At 43.3% G+C, this 14,220-nt stretch overlaps 1 protein-coding gene across 1 annotated transcript in view; it reads left to right on the top strand.

Annotated features, from left to right (window-relative positions):
- FGD1 (FYVE, RhoGEF and PH domain containing 1) overlaps positions 1-14,218 on the top strand; it is a 40,964-nt gene extending 26,746 nt beyond the window's left edge. Inside the window, exons 9-18 of the mRNA XM_047093653.1 lie at positions 5,094-5,152; positions 5,289-5,435; positions 5,791-5,883; positions 6,047-6,126; positions 10,500-10,530; positions 11,037-11,138; positions 11,508-11,633; positions 11,811-11,972; positions 13,046-13,189; positions 13,734-14,218. Coding sequence (XP_046949609.1) covers positions 5,094-5,152; positions 5,289-5,435; positions 5,791-5,883; positions 6,047-6,126; positions 10,500-10,530; positions 11,037-11,138; positions 11,508-11,633; positions 11,811-11,972; positions 13,046-13,189; positions 13,734-14,039 — 1,250 coding nt within the window. The 3' untranslated portion in view covers positions 14,040-14,218. The remainder of the gene's footprint in view (positions 1-5,093; positions 5,153-5,288; positions 5,436-5,790; positions 5,884-6,046; positions 6,127-10,499; positions 10,531-11,036; positions 11,139-11,507; positions 11,634-11,810; positions 11,973-13,045; positions 13,190-13,733) is intronic.
- The last annotated feature ends 2 nt before the right edge of the window (positions 14,219-14,220 follow it).

Below are 14,220 nucleotides of genomic sequence, written 5' to 3'. Positions count from 1 at the left end.
CTCTAGTCTTAGCCCAATGGCCTGCGCAGGTCTAAGCTTGTATGCCCACAGCTTGCCAGAGTCTTATTCTCCCTTCCCTGGGTACCTCCTACTTCTTCCACCCGACATGCTCCCTGCCCTGGGGTGGGGGAGATGCAGAATGTGTGGGAGAAAGGGCAGATGGCAGAGCAGCTCCAGCTCTGATGTCAACTCAGCTGCTTCCCAGGTAGACAACCTAAGGCCACCACCTCTTCTCTCTGTTTCCTCATTTTGGACAAACAGGGCACAATCACACCTATCTTACAGAGTTGTTGTGGGGATTGAAAGGAGCTAATTTATGCAAAGCATCTGTTGGGAAGGCCTGGAGAGAGTGGAAGGACTCTGGCCCCATCCTTGGAAGCTCCTAGTCTACTAAGGGATGAAGATTTGTAAATGCATTATGAATATGCAGTGTGACTAGTAGGACAGAGGGGAGCAAAGAGGAATGTGGGAAGCCAGACAGGGTCCCAACCCAGCCTGGGAACTCAGAGCGGGTTTACTGGAGGAGGCAAGCTGAATCCAGAAGACTGAGTGGCAAGACAGGACATGTTTAGGGAGGTGCAAGTGGAGAAAGTTGGAGAGGTCAGCAGAAGTCAGATCTCCAGGGCTTTCAATGCCAGGCTAAATGGCTGGATCTTTACCCTGCAAATATAGGGGAGCCATTGACAGATTTAAGCAGAAGAGTGACAACAAGCTGTATGTCAGAAAGACCCTCTGGCAGCCAGGGTGGAAGAGGGGTTGGAGATGAGAGACTCCTGAAAGGCCTAACAAGGGCTACGGATCTTGAGCACCAAGACTTGGTCATGGAGGGAGAGCTTCCTAGAAAACCAAGACTTGGTTTGCCTCTTCAGATGCACGTGTACTCCTCCATCACAGGTATATTTTAGTGGGAAAATCCAGCACCATACAGACAAGAGTGGAGTGCAATACAGCTATAGCAGGCCCTCAAGCACTAGTAGGATTCGTTACTGTATGGGGATGTGTAGGGACTTATTCCAAGTTTTTTTTTTCCTGATGATTCCTGGTCACTGTAGGAAATATGGAAATTATAGGAAAGACAAAAAAGGTAGGGAAAAAGATCACCTGTGATAAAAGCCCCCAGGGAATAAGCATGATGAACATTTTGAAATATATTCTTCCTGGTGTTTTTTATACACATATATTTTGCAAAATCAAGATCACACAGTATGTACAAGTTGTTATCCTTTTCTTAAAATATCCTGAGCATTTGACAAATTATAAGCATTATTTGTAAAGGTTGTTTAGTATTCCACTATATGAATGCACATTAATTTATTTAACTGAACCCCTACAGTTGGACATTTTTCTTTCCGGTTGACACTGTTGTAAAAATCACTGCAATGAAAGTGTATTTGTACATAGAAATGTATTTTTTATTGAATTTTTATTTTAATTCTAGTATAGTTAACATACAGTGTTATATTAATTTCAGGTGTACAATATAGTGATTCAGCAATTTTATACATCACTCAAAACAAGTACTCATCAAAACAAGTGCACTCCTTAATCCTGATTACCTATATAACCCATCCCTCACCCTAAAGTAACCATCAGTTTGTTCTATATCATTGGAAGTCTGTTTCTTGATTTGTCTCTCTCTTATTTTTTCCCTCTGCTTATTTGTTTTGTTACTTAAATTCCACATATGAGTGAAATCATAAGATATTTGTCTTTCTCTGATTCACTTATTTCATTTAGTATTACACCCTCTACCTCCATCTATGTCATTGTAAATGGCAAGATTTCATTCTTTTTTATGGATGAATTATATATTCCATTATATATAAATACCACATCTTTATCCATTCATTTATTAATGGACACTTGGGCCCCTTCATAATTTGGCTATTGTAAATAATGCTGCTATAAACATTGGCATGCATGTATCCTTTTGAATTGGTGTTTTTGTATTTTTTTGGGTAAGCACCTAGTAGTGCACTTACTGGATCATAGGGTAGTTCTATTTTTAACTTTTTGAGGAACCTCCATATTGTTTTCCACAATAGCTGCACCAGTTTGCATTTCCACCAACAGTGCACAAGGGTTATTTTTTCCTACCTCCTCACCAATTTCTTGTGTTTTGATTTTAGTCATTCTGGAAAAGTGTGAGGTGGTATCTCATTGTGGTTTTAATTTGCATTTCTTTGATGATCAGTGATTTGAGCATCTTTTCATATGTTTATTGGCCATCTTTATGTCTTCTTTGGAGAAATGTCTGTTCATGTCTTCTGCCCATTTTTTAATTAGATCATTTGGTTTTGAGGTATTGAGTTGTATCAGTTCTTTATATATTTTAGATACTAACCCTTTTACAAAGATGTAATTTGCAAATATCTTCTTTCATTCAGTAAATTGTATTTTAGTTTTGTTGATTGTTTCCTTTGCTGTGTAGAAGCTTTTTGTTTTGATGTAGTCCCAATAGTTTATTTTTGTTTTTGTTTCCCTTACCTCAGGAGACATATCTAGTAAGAAGTTGCTATGGCCAATGTCAGAGAAATTACTTCCTATGCTCTCTTCCAGGATTTTTACGGTTTCAGGTCTCCCATTAAGTCTTTACTCCATTTTGAACTTATTCTTGTGTATGGTGTAAGAAAATTGTCCAGTTTCATTCTTTTGCATGTGGCTGTTCAGTTTTCCCAACACCATTTGTTGAAGAGACTGTCTTTTTCCGATTGCATATTCTTTCCTACTTTGGTCAAAGATTAACTGACCATTTAATTGTGGATTTATTTTGGGTTTTCTATTCTGTTCCATTGATCTATGTGTCTATTTTTGTGCCAGTACCATATTGTTTTGATTACTACAGGTTGGTCATGTAATTTGAAGTCTGGAATTGTGATACCTCCATTTTGTTTTTCTTTTTCAAGATTGCTTTAGCTATTTGGGGTCTTTTGTGGTGCCATACATATTTAGAATTGTTCTAACTCTGAGAAATGCTGGTGGTATTTTGATAGGGATTGCATTAAATGTACAGATTGCTTTGGGTAGTATAGCCATTTAAACAATATTTGTTCTTCCAATTCATGAGCATGGAATGTCTTTCCATTTATTTGTGTTGTGTTCACTTTCTTTCATCAGTGTATAAAATACTATAAAAGTTTTCAGAGTACAGGTCTTTCACTTCTTTGGTTGTTTATTCTTAAGTACTTTATTATTTTTGGTGCAATTGCAAGTGGAATTGTTTTCTTAATTTCTCTTTCTGCTTCTTCATTATTAGTATATAGAAATGCAACAGATTTCTATACATTGATTTTGTATCCTGTGGCTTTATTGATTTGTCAGTTCTAGTACTTTTTTGGTGGAGTCTTTAGCATTTTCTAGATGTAGTATCATGTTATCTGCAAATGGTGAAAAGTTTATTGCTTCCTTACCAATTTGAATGCCTTTTATTTCTTTCTGTTGTATGATTGGTGTGGCTAGGACTTCAGTACTATGTTGAGAAGTGAAGAGAGTGGGCATCCTTGTCTTGTTCCTGACCTTAGGGGAAACACTCTCAGTTTTTCCTTATGGAGTATGATGTTTGCTGTGGGTTTTTCATAGATGGTCTTCATTATGTTGAGTAATGTTCCCTCTAAACCTACTTTGTTGAGGGTTTTTATCAAGAATGAATATTGGGGGCACCTGGGTGGCTCAGTCAATTAAACGTCTAACCTCGGCTCAGGTCATGATCTCACGGTTTGTGAGTTCGAGCCCCACGTTGGACTCTGTGCTGACAGCCCAGAGCCTGGTGCCTGCTTCAGATTCTGTACCTCCCTCTCTCTTCCCCTCCCCCACTCGAGCGTGCACACCCTCTCTCAAAAATAAACATTAAATTTTTTTTAAAAGAATGGATGTTGTACTTTGTCAAATGTTTTTCTTCTGCATCTATTGAAGTGATCAGATGTTTTTTATCCTGTTTCCTGTTACTGTAATGTACCACGTTGATTGATTTGCAAATATTGATCCACCCTTGCATCCCGGAAATAAATCTACTTGACTGTGGTGAATGATTCTTTTAATGTATTTTTGTATTCATTTTGCTAGTATTTTGTTGAGGAGTTTTGCATCTATGTTCAACAGAGACATTGGCCTGTAGTTCTGTTTTTTTTGTGGTGTCTTTATCTGGTTTTGGTACCAGGGTAATGCTGGCCTCATAGAATGAATTTGTAAGTTTTCCTTCCTCTTCAATTTTTTTGGAATAGTTTAAGAATAGATATTAGCTCTTCTTTAAATGTTTGGTAGAATTCGCCTATGAAGCCATTATGGTCCTGCACTTTTGTTTGTTGGGAGCTTTTTGATTACCAATTCAATTTCCTTGCTAATAATCAGTCTGTTCATATCTTCTATATCTTCCTCCTTCATTTTTGGTAAGTTATATGTTTCTGGGAATTTATTCATTTCTTCTAGGTTGTCCAAATTGTTGACATATAGTTTTTCATTATATTCTCTTATAATTGTTTGTATTCCTGTGGTGTTGGTTGTTATTTCTCCTCTCTCATTTGTGATTTTGTTTATTTGAGTCCTTTCCCCCTTCTTTTTGAGGAGTCTGGCTAGGGGGTTATCAGTTTTGTTGACTAGAATGTGTATTTTCTTGGTAGAGATTCCTATAATCTGAATTGTTGAGACAAAGAGTAGGCTCATCACTTTCTTTCTTTATATGACTTTTTCCTGGTTATAAAAGTAATACATGTTCTTTGTCAAAAATATGGAAAAACAGAAAAATCTAAAGAACACAATAAAACCACCCATAGTCCCACCATCCAGAGACAATTTGTTTAAACATGGGTATGTTTCTTTCCAGTTACATATGTAATTATTATTGTTGTTATTTTTAATGGCAAAAATAATCCTGTTAAGCTTTCATTTTATTCACTGTCAGTTATTCCATGCACTGTGATTCTGCTATTGTGGCATTTTCTGATTTTAAGTGATGTTGCTATAGACCTCTTTGAGGCTGGTGCTTTCTGGGATGGGAAGGATGTGGTCAGGCCAGGAGGAGGTATTCAGGGAGCAAAGAAACCCCCAAGAGCCTCTTCTCTGCTAGTCTCCCATTTGACCTCCCACTCTGCCCACAGAATCTCTGGAGCTGATAGCCACAGCAGCAGAGCACTCTAACGCTGCCATCCGCAAAATGGTGAGTGGCCCTTCTAGCCCCTGTCCTTCCTTGGCCACCCACCTGTGGTGTCTCTGTCCGGAGGACTTGTGACTTGTGGACATGTAAGGGAAGGCCAGCACTCCAACCCTGCCTTTTGCTTACTGTCTCCTGCCAGGAGCGAATGCACAAGCTGCTGAAGGTATATGAGCTGCTAGGGGGTGAGGAAGATATTGTCAGCCCCACCAAAGAGCTCATAAAAGAAGGCCATATCCTTAAGCTGTCGGCAAAGAACGGGACCACTCAAGACCGATACCTCATACTAGTAAGTGCCAGGTGTGGGCTTGCACACATTGACTTGGTACTCACTCAAGTCTGTACTTCCTGGAGCCATTCTGTCCTCTATTTTTCATCGTATCTTCACTATCTACCCTTGGAATTTTTTACAGGTGATGTAACTAAGACTTAGAAGTGACTTGCCCAAGGTCACCCAACTAGGAAGTGACTCCCATGCTTAGGCTCTTTCCTTGTGACCCTTGTGCCCAATCTGGGCTGTGCTTTCTCCATCTATTGCTTTGAGTCCCCAGCAATAAAGCTTCAGGAGTCCTATAAGGGTAGGGAGCTGGGCCACACCTCTCCTGGGTCCCCCACACTTACATCCCAAAACTTTTCCTTCCTAGTTCAATGACCGCCTCCTTTACTGCGTGCCCAGGCTGCGGCTCCTTGGCCAGAAGTTTAGCGTGCGGGCACGCATTGATGTAGATGGCATGGAGGTGAGCACCAGGAGGTGGGAGATGGTGACCTGGAGTGGGGCCTTGGTGCTGGGAGGAATGAAGTCATTCTGACTTTGACCCTGAGTCTTTGTGTGCATGTGTGCAGAGGGTAAGGGCCCTGTGGAGCTTAGTACTCACAAAGCCTCTTTCTCCCTCCATTCAGCTAAAGGAAAGCTCCAACCTCAATCTGCCTCGGACCTTCCTGGTGTCAGGAAAGCAGCGCTCCCTGGAGCTCCAGGCTAGGTACTTGCCCTTACCTATACCTTCCCTCCAGCCCCCTCTTTCCCTTCAGATATGAAGCAATGTACCCTAATGCCAGGGTACCCACCTCCCAACTCCAACCAAGGAAGAGACTGTTTCAGAGGAAGGATGGGCACCTTTCCCCCAAGATGCAGGCTTGCTTTTTTGGTGGGTTTTGTTAGAGGAGAGGGAACAATGAGATATTAATCCAAATAGGAATAATAACAACACAGTTTATTATAGATTCAGATATTTAAGAGAAATAACAACCAAATGCAATGCTTGGTCCATGGTAGGAGCCTAATTTGAGAAAAACCCTAAAAGACATTTGCAAGACAATAGGGAAAATCTAAATGTAAACTGAACAATAGCTGTTGAGTAATTATTACTTTTTCAGGTGTGATAATGGTATAGTGGTTATATAGGAGAATGGCCTTGATTTTTGGTGATGCATGCTGAGGATTTAGTATCATGATATCTATAATTTATTTTTAAATGATTTGTCAACCCCAAATACATACATATATGCATATACACACATATACACATACATATATAACTATATGTGAATATATATATGAAGTAAATATAGCAAAAGATTTTCTAAATTTGCATTTATATAGTAGGCATACATTTAGTGAACTTGTGCTATCCTTTTTTGTATGCTTGAAATTTTCTAAAATAAAACTTTTTAAAATAACATTTAAAAATAATGCCCAGCCATTTAACAAAGGGGATTTCATATCCGTCCTCTACTTGATTATAATAATAGCTCACATTTAGTGAAGACTTGCTCTTATGCTATGCAGTGTTTTAATTTTAACTTAGACAATTTATGTTTAAATTGACTAGCTGAATCCTTAAAACAACCTTAAAGTAGCTACTGTGGCCATCAACCCCATTTCACAGATGAGCAAACCGAGGCACAGAAGAGTTATGTACCTTTCCCAAGATCTCATAGCTACAAAGGAACAGAGCTGGAAATAGAGTTCATGCTGCCTTCTGAGGGCCCAAGTGATAGACTATCGAGGTCAAGGTCAGGGCCAGAGAATGGATGCATATGGATAGAAGACCTGTTTCTGACAGGCTGCAAGGAAGTGAGAAATGAGAGTCAGAACCCTTATTGCTGGGACTGCATGGAGTCAGGAAAGAGAGATGAGTATGGCTAGAGGGCATCCTCCTGGAAGATGAGACATGGGTGTTGGCTTTGAAGCTCTGGGAGACTGAGAGAGCATCCAGAAGCCTGAGGCCAGGAAGCTGGCCAATCATTGGTAGGAACTAAGCCAATCATTGGTACAACCAGCAGAGGGCTCAGCATAGCCTGAGTGACAAGCCACATGACTCAGACATGTCTTCTGCTGGGAGGTTGGGAGGGAGGTTGCTGCAGAGATGCTGGGGCCAGAAAAGAGCACTAAGCAGTGTAGAGTTTCCTAGGTGGCAAAAGGCAGGCATGGAGGGTTTGCTTTGTAATTGCTTGTACTACCCCTAAAGAATTTTTTTTTTTTAATGAGGGACGCTTGGATGGCTCAGTCAGTTAAGCGTCTGACTCTTGGTTTTAGCTGAGGTCATGAACTCAGTTTCGTGAGTTCAATCCCCACATTGGGCTCTGTGCTGGCAGTGTGGAGCCTGCTTGGGATTCTCTCTCTGCCCCTCCCCAGCTTGCATTCTCTATCTCTCTCAAAATAAAAATGAACTTAAAAAAATTTTTAATGAAAATTTCAAATATCCAGAAAAGTAGAAATACAACAAACACCCATATGCCTACCATTTAGACAACTGGCGCTCAACCATGAAAACACAGGAATCAGATGGGGAGCTTTTAAAAAATACTTATGCCTGAGGGGTGCTTTGCTGACTTAATAAAGCATGTGACTCTTGATCTTGGGGTTATAGGTTTGACCCTCACATTGGATGTAGAGATTACTTAAAAATAACATCTTAAAAAAAATACTGATGTCTGAGACCCACCCTCAAGTCTGATTTAATTTGGGGGTAGCCCCTGAACATGAGAAGTTTTAAAAGCTCCCTTGGTGGTTTAATGAGTGCACCTGGGTTTGGAACCACTGACTTAAGAGTCAACAACTATTGACATTTTGCCATATAAATCCTTTGCTGAACCATTTTAAAGTAAATTACAGACATGATATACTTCACCACAGGCCTTTCCTCTATTTGCATGTATGTGTGTATGTGTATGTGTACACACACAAACACACAATGCTTTCTTTCTATATTTTATTATGAAAATATTCCAAAATACAGAAAAGTTTAAAGAATTATACAGTGAACAACTGTAAACCCACCATATAGATTCTACAAGTGTTAACATTGTGCTACATATATTTTATCACTAATCTATCCTCTTTATTTTTAATTTTTTTTTTTAATTTTTTTTTTCAACGTTTATTTATTTTTGGGACAGAGAGAGACAGAGCATGAACGGGGGAGGGGCAGAGAGAGAGGCAGACACAGAATCGGAAACAGGCTCCAGGCTCCGAGCCATCAGCCCAGAGCCTGACGCGGGGCTCGAACTCCCGGACCGCGAGATCGTGACCTGGCTGAAGTCGGACGCTTAACCGACTGCGCCACCCAGGCGCCCCTATTTTTAATTTTTTTAAGCTTTATTTATTTTTGAGAGAGAGACAGACAGACAGAGTATGAACGGGGGAGGAACAGAGAGAGAGACACACACACACAGAATCCAAAGCAGGCTCCAGGCTCTGAGCTGTCAGCACAGAGCCCGACATGGGGCTCGAACCCATGAACTGCGAGATCATGACCTGAGCCAAAGTCAGATGCTTAACCCACTGAGCCACCCAGGTCCCCCACTAATCTATCCTCTTATCCATCCACCAATCCATCTGATTTTTTTTACATGCATTTCAAATGAAGTTACAGACATCACTACACCTCACCCCTGAAGACTTTGGTGTGCATATTATTTTTTTTATGTTCATTTTTGAGAGAGAGACAGAGCATGAGCGGGTGGGGGGGGGAGGGTTGCAGAGAGAGGGAGAGACAGAATCCGAAGCAGGGTCCAGGCTCTGAGCTATCAGCACAGAGCCTGACATGGGGCTCGAACTCACGAACTGTGAGATCATGACCTGAGCTGAAGTCAGACACTTAACCGACTGAGCCACCCAGGCCCGCCTGGCATGCATATTATTAACTAGAGTCCAATATTTGTTTAATGTCCTTTCCTTCTCTTGAGGACAGATTTTCATACAGTGAATTGCACAGGTCTTAAGTGCATGCCATCAGTGTGTTGTGACAAATGTAAACACTCATGTCATGTTTTTAAATAAACATGGAATGCTATGTGTATTTTACATATGTTGTTTTCACTTAACATATTATAAACAGCTTTCTACACCACTTATGTTGTCTGACAGTAATGATGTACCATCATTTATTTTATCTGATCCCCTGTTGTTGGACACTTAGGCTGCTTCCAATTTTTCACAATAAATAGCATTGCAATAGACATTCTTGTAGCTAAATATTAACTCATATCCTTAATTTTTCATGAAGTGGTTTTAAAGATGTAGCCAGACTTTCATATTAGAAAAGTACTTTTGATGTCTGGAGTGTACATGTGGAAGGGGATTAGAAGACGCCAGGCAGGACACAGCCAAGAAACCAGGTCCTATGCCTAGTGAGCAGTTTATGGGACTGCACCACAGCAGCAGCCTTGGAGTCTATAGGACAGACAGGAAAAGTGGGAATGGAAGGTGAAAGAAAGGGGTAACTCACACTGATTGAGCAGCTAGTGGACCAAGGATTGTGCTGGGCACTTTACATGTCACCTCAGTTACTGCTGAGAACCCAGACTGATAATTATCTCCACATAAAATGGAAAAGAAAATGGATTAAAGAAAAACAAATTGCCTTCCTTTCTCACACTTGTCATTCCAGCAACAGGGAGCTATTTATGCTTTCTTATATGTTCCATACTGTTACACACACCTCACCCTTAATCCTCTGAGGCCCAGCACCTCCTTGAAGAAACCTTCCTTAACAGCCCCCACCCAAATTGCAGGCTGGGACAGGTCTCTTCTTCTGGGCTTCTCAGCCCTATTTTCACTCTGTCACAGTACTGATCCCCCTGTACCGTCCCTATCTCCCCTCCTAGACCATGAGCTCCTTGAGGGTATGGTCCTCTCTAAGCCCCAGGTTCCTAGCACAGAGTCTGGAAAGTATTAGTAACTGCTGAACAAATAAACTCAGGCTATATGACTCGCCTAAGGTCACACAAAAAGTTAAGGACCAGAGGTTCAAACCCAAGTCTGCCTGACGCCAAAATAACTTGCTTGTTACTACTCCAGTTGGTTTTGGTTGGCCTGCCTAACCCAGCATTTTTCTTTTCTCCCCCCAAGGACTGAGGAGGAGAAGAAAGACTGGGTCCAGGTAACATCCAAGAAAGCTTTGTGGTAGGGGGCTGGAGGAATATTAATAGGTCTCTTTGGGGTTGGAGGATTCTCCCCTAAAACTCATGTCAGACCAGAATGGGCCTAGACACCTGCTTTCCAACAAATTTTACCATCCCAGTTTTACCGATAGGCAAACCGAGGTCCAAAGGTTAAATGTAAACTCACAAATTCTTCCTTTAGAAAGCTGGCTCCGCTGAGGGTATAACCCCAAGGAGTTAAGCCCTGTAAAATCTTAAGCCAAGACAGTGGCCGGGAAGACCTTCTGAGGTTTTTCAACCACTGATCGCCTCCCCCATTTCATAAATATAAGAACAGAGACTTGGATTTGGGTTGAGGCTTGCTCAAGGTCATGTGCCTAGCAAGGAGTAGAGGTAGACCTAGAAGCCAACTTTTCTGATTCCAGGCTGTCATAGGAAGGTGAGGGTGGAAATGCGTGGGTTGTGAGGTGACCTGACCTCTTATTTTTTACAACCTCCTTCACAGGCCATCAACTCCACTCTTTTGAAGCATGAACAGACGCTGGAGACCTTCAAACTGTTGAACTCAACAAACAGGGAAGATGAAGACACACCCCCTAACTCTCCAGTAAGAGTCCCCACCCCTTCCCCTGCACTGGGACCCCTTCCAGGCCTCCAAGCTCCCACTTTATCTTGAAATGATCCTTGCCCCTTCCCAGAGAGTAAAGACCAGAGAGGCAATACATGACCTCGGAAGTACAATCTTCTGTTGGTATGGCCACAGAGAAATCGTTGGGAAAACCTAGGCCCAGAAAGTAAAAATGACTTGTCTTCAGTAGCACAGTAAGGTAGGGGCAAAGCAAGGATTCATAGGCAGGTCTTCTGAATGTATCTGCTGCCTCCAATGATGATCCAAGCCTTGGGGCAGTGGGCAGGGGCTGGCTGGACTGGGCTGGGGAGTAGTCGTGTCTGACCTGGGACCTGGCCCTCTCTCCAGAACGTGGATCTTGGGAAGCGGGCACCTACACCCATCCGGGAAAAGGAAGTCACCATGTGCATGCGCTGCCAGGAGCCCTTCAATTCCATCACCAAACGCAGGCACCACTGCAAGGCCTGCGGACATGTGAGTTTTGGCAGACAGGGGCAGAGCTAGGGAGGGGACAGGCTGACAGTCCAAAGGCCCACTTCTGAGTGGGTTACCTTCCAAGTTAGGGGAGGCTATGAGTCCACTGTGGGAGTTGGTACACTGAAGGGAAAGACCTGCGGGAACCAGGCTGTTTTTGCCCACTTGCCACCCCAGGTGGTTTGTGGGAAGTGCTCCGAGTTCCGGGCCCGTCTCATCTATGACAACAACCGCTCCAACCGTGTGTGCACTGACTGCTACGTGGCCTTGCATGGGGTTCCTGGGAGCAGCCCAGCCTGCAGCCAGCATACACCCCAGCGCCGGAGGTCCATCCTGGAGGTAAGAGCCAGGTCCCTGACTAACACCCCCACACTGGACCACATGGGCTCCAGTCACCCACCCAGTGTGACTGATGCCCAGGCATCTCTGAAATGCCAGGGTGCCTTGTGCATCCACTAAGCAAGTGACACAGACTTGGAGTGAGTAAAATGAGTGCAAGAATGAATGAAAAACTTTTATTTAAGTGCTTTAAATATTTAATCCTCACAGCAACCAATCTATCCATGCTATTACTGTCCATGTGTTGCAAATGAGGAAACTGAGGCCCAGGGAGTTATTTGCCCAAGTTACACAGCCAGTGAGTGGCAGAGCTAGGATGGTTTTTCAATGAACAAATTACCTTTTCTTATTATAAAGTAGAATATGTGCACTGAAGACAATTAGACAATATAAACAAAATAATAAAAACACCATATTCCTTCTACCCACTGGATTACCATTGTTAATAGTTATGCTGTAACATACACACATTTTTGGTTTTGTTTTTTAACCAAATTGAGGTATTTAACACTTAAAGAATGCTTACTCTATGCTAGGCACTATTCCAAGCACTTTGCATTAACTCAATCCTTACAACATGCCTATATGCTCTCCTTCCAAGTCGATACATTTTCATCTAGAGCTGGGATCCTGAGCCAGACTGCCTTACCCAGCTCCCCAGTCGCCTTCACCACAATGCTAAGTTGCTTCTTGTTAAATGTGAGGAATGAATGTATGATGAAAGACGAAAAAAAAAGGTGAGGTGAAAATGCGTAAATGACTTGAGAAATAAATGAACCAATGGAAGAAGGAATGCCTGACTGGCATTTAGTGCCCCTGCTGAGAGTTGTACACCCCTCCCTCCCTCCCTCCCACCAACTGTTAAAAGGCAGCAGCCATGGTGGGAGTTCAGCAGACAAGGCCTGGCTTTCCATCTCGATTCTAACTCACTGGGGGTGGGGGGCACTGGGCAAAACACTCCTGCCATCTGAGCTTCAGCTTTATCAGTCCCTATGCTGAGGGGGTGTCAAAGCCATGAGGAGCCAGTCCAGGCCTTCTATCAACACTGATGTCCCCCATGTCTCTGGCCACAGAAACAGGCCTCAGTGGCTGCGGAGAACAGCGTCATCTGCAGCTTCCTACACTACATGGAGAAAGGTGGGAAAGGCTGGCACAAGGCATGGTTCGTGGTCCCTGAGAACGAACCCTTGGTGCTGTACATCTATGGAGCCCCTCAGGTGTGCATCCTATTCCTTCAGGTCCTTTCAGCCACCTGGCAAAACCAGGATGCTTCTCTTCCCCTTCAGTCCTTGACCTCTCCTTGGCCTTGGGGGATTGGGTGAGCCTAAGGGAAAATCAGAACCCCTACCCTTGTGAGAAAAAGACCAACTAGAGACAAGGAGCAATTGTGGGCCAACATGTGTAGGGAAAAGTGGGGTGAGTGGCGAGGCTAGCTTCCTGGAGGAAGTCAGAGTGGAGGCTAGGCACTTCTAGGTCCAGTTTGGAATGGGGAAGAACATGCAGATGGAGGCAATAGTCTAGATGAAGGCCTGCAAACATTATCTGGTATATGCTAAAGAGACTAGCCCAACTGGTTTTGGTTGTGGGAGGAAACAGGTATTTGATCCAGCCTGCATGCTAGCCTCAGTTGACATTTTTCTGTTGCTGTCATTGGAGCCATGGAAGGTTCCTGAGCAGGGGAAGGAAAAGAGGGGTTCAGCAGATACAAAACTAGTGAGAAGCCCAGCCCCAAGGTGATCTCAGCTCTGTCCTGTTCCTTAGGATGTGAAAGCCCAGCGCAGCTTGCCCCTCATTGGCTTTGAGGTGGGGCCTCCGGAGGCAGGGGAGCGGCCTGACCGAAGGCACGTCTTCAAGATCACCCAGAGCCACCTGAGCTGGTACTTCAGCCCTGAGACAGAGGAGCTGCAGCGGCGCTGGATGGCAGTGCTTGGTCGGGCAGGGCGTGGGGACACGTTCTGCCCAGGGCCCACACTGTCTGAGGACAAGGAGATGGAGGAGGCACCGGTGGCAGCTTCAGGAGCCACTGCTGAACCCTCTGAAGCTCCCCAGACCCGAGACAAGACCTAGAGGGTTTGGGGGGAACTGGGGCCCCCTCCCCCACACTCTAACTGCCCATGTCCAGTTGGGGGCCCCAGGCCCCTCCCTCCCAGCTCAGTCAATACTTGAACTCCCATCATGGGCACTTTCAATCCCCAGTGCTGGGTCTTGGGTTTTTTAATTCTTTTCACAAAACATGGGCTTTTAAAAA

The sequence above is a fragment of the Lynx rufus genome, unplaced genomic scaffold, assembly GCF_022079265.1.
Source record: "Lynx rufus isolate CCGP_SWC_20201006 ecotype Redwood Valley unplaced genomic scaffold, mLynRuf1.p SCAF_35, whole genome shotgun sequence".
Classification (NCBI taxonomy): Eukaryota; Metazoa; Chordata; class Mammalia; order Carnivora; family Felidae; genus Lynx; species Lynx rufus.
The sequence above is the reverse complement of the archived record's forward strand: the minus strand, read 5'-3'. Positions and strand labels throughout refer to the sequence as shown.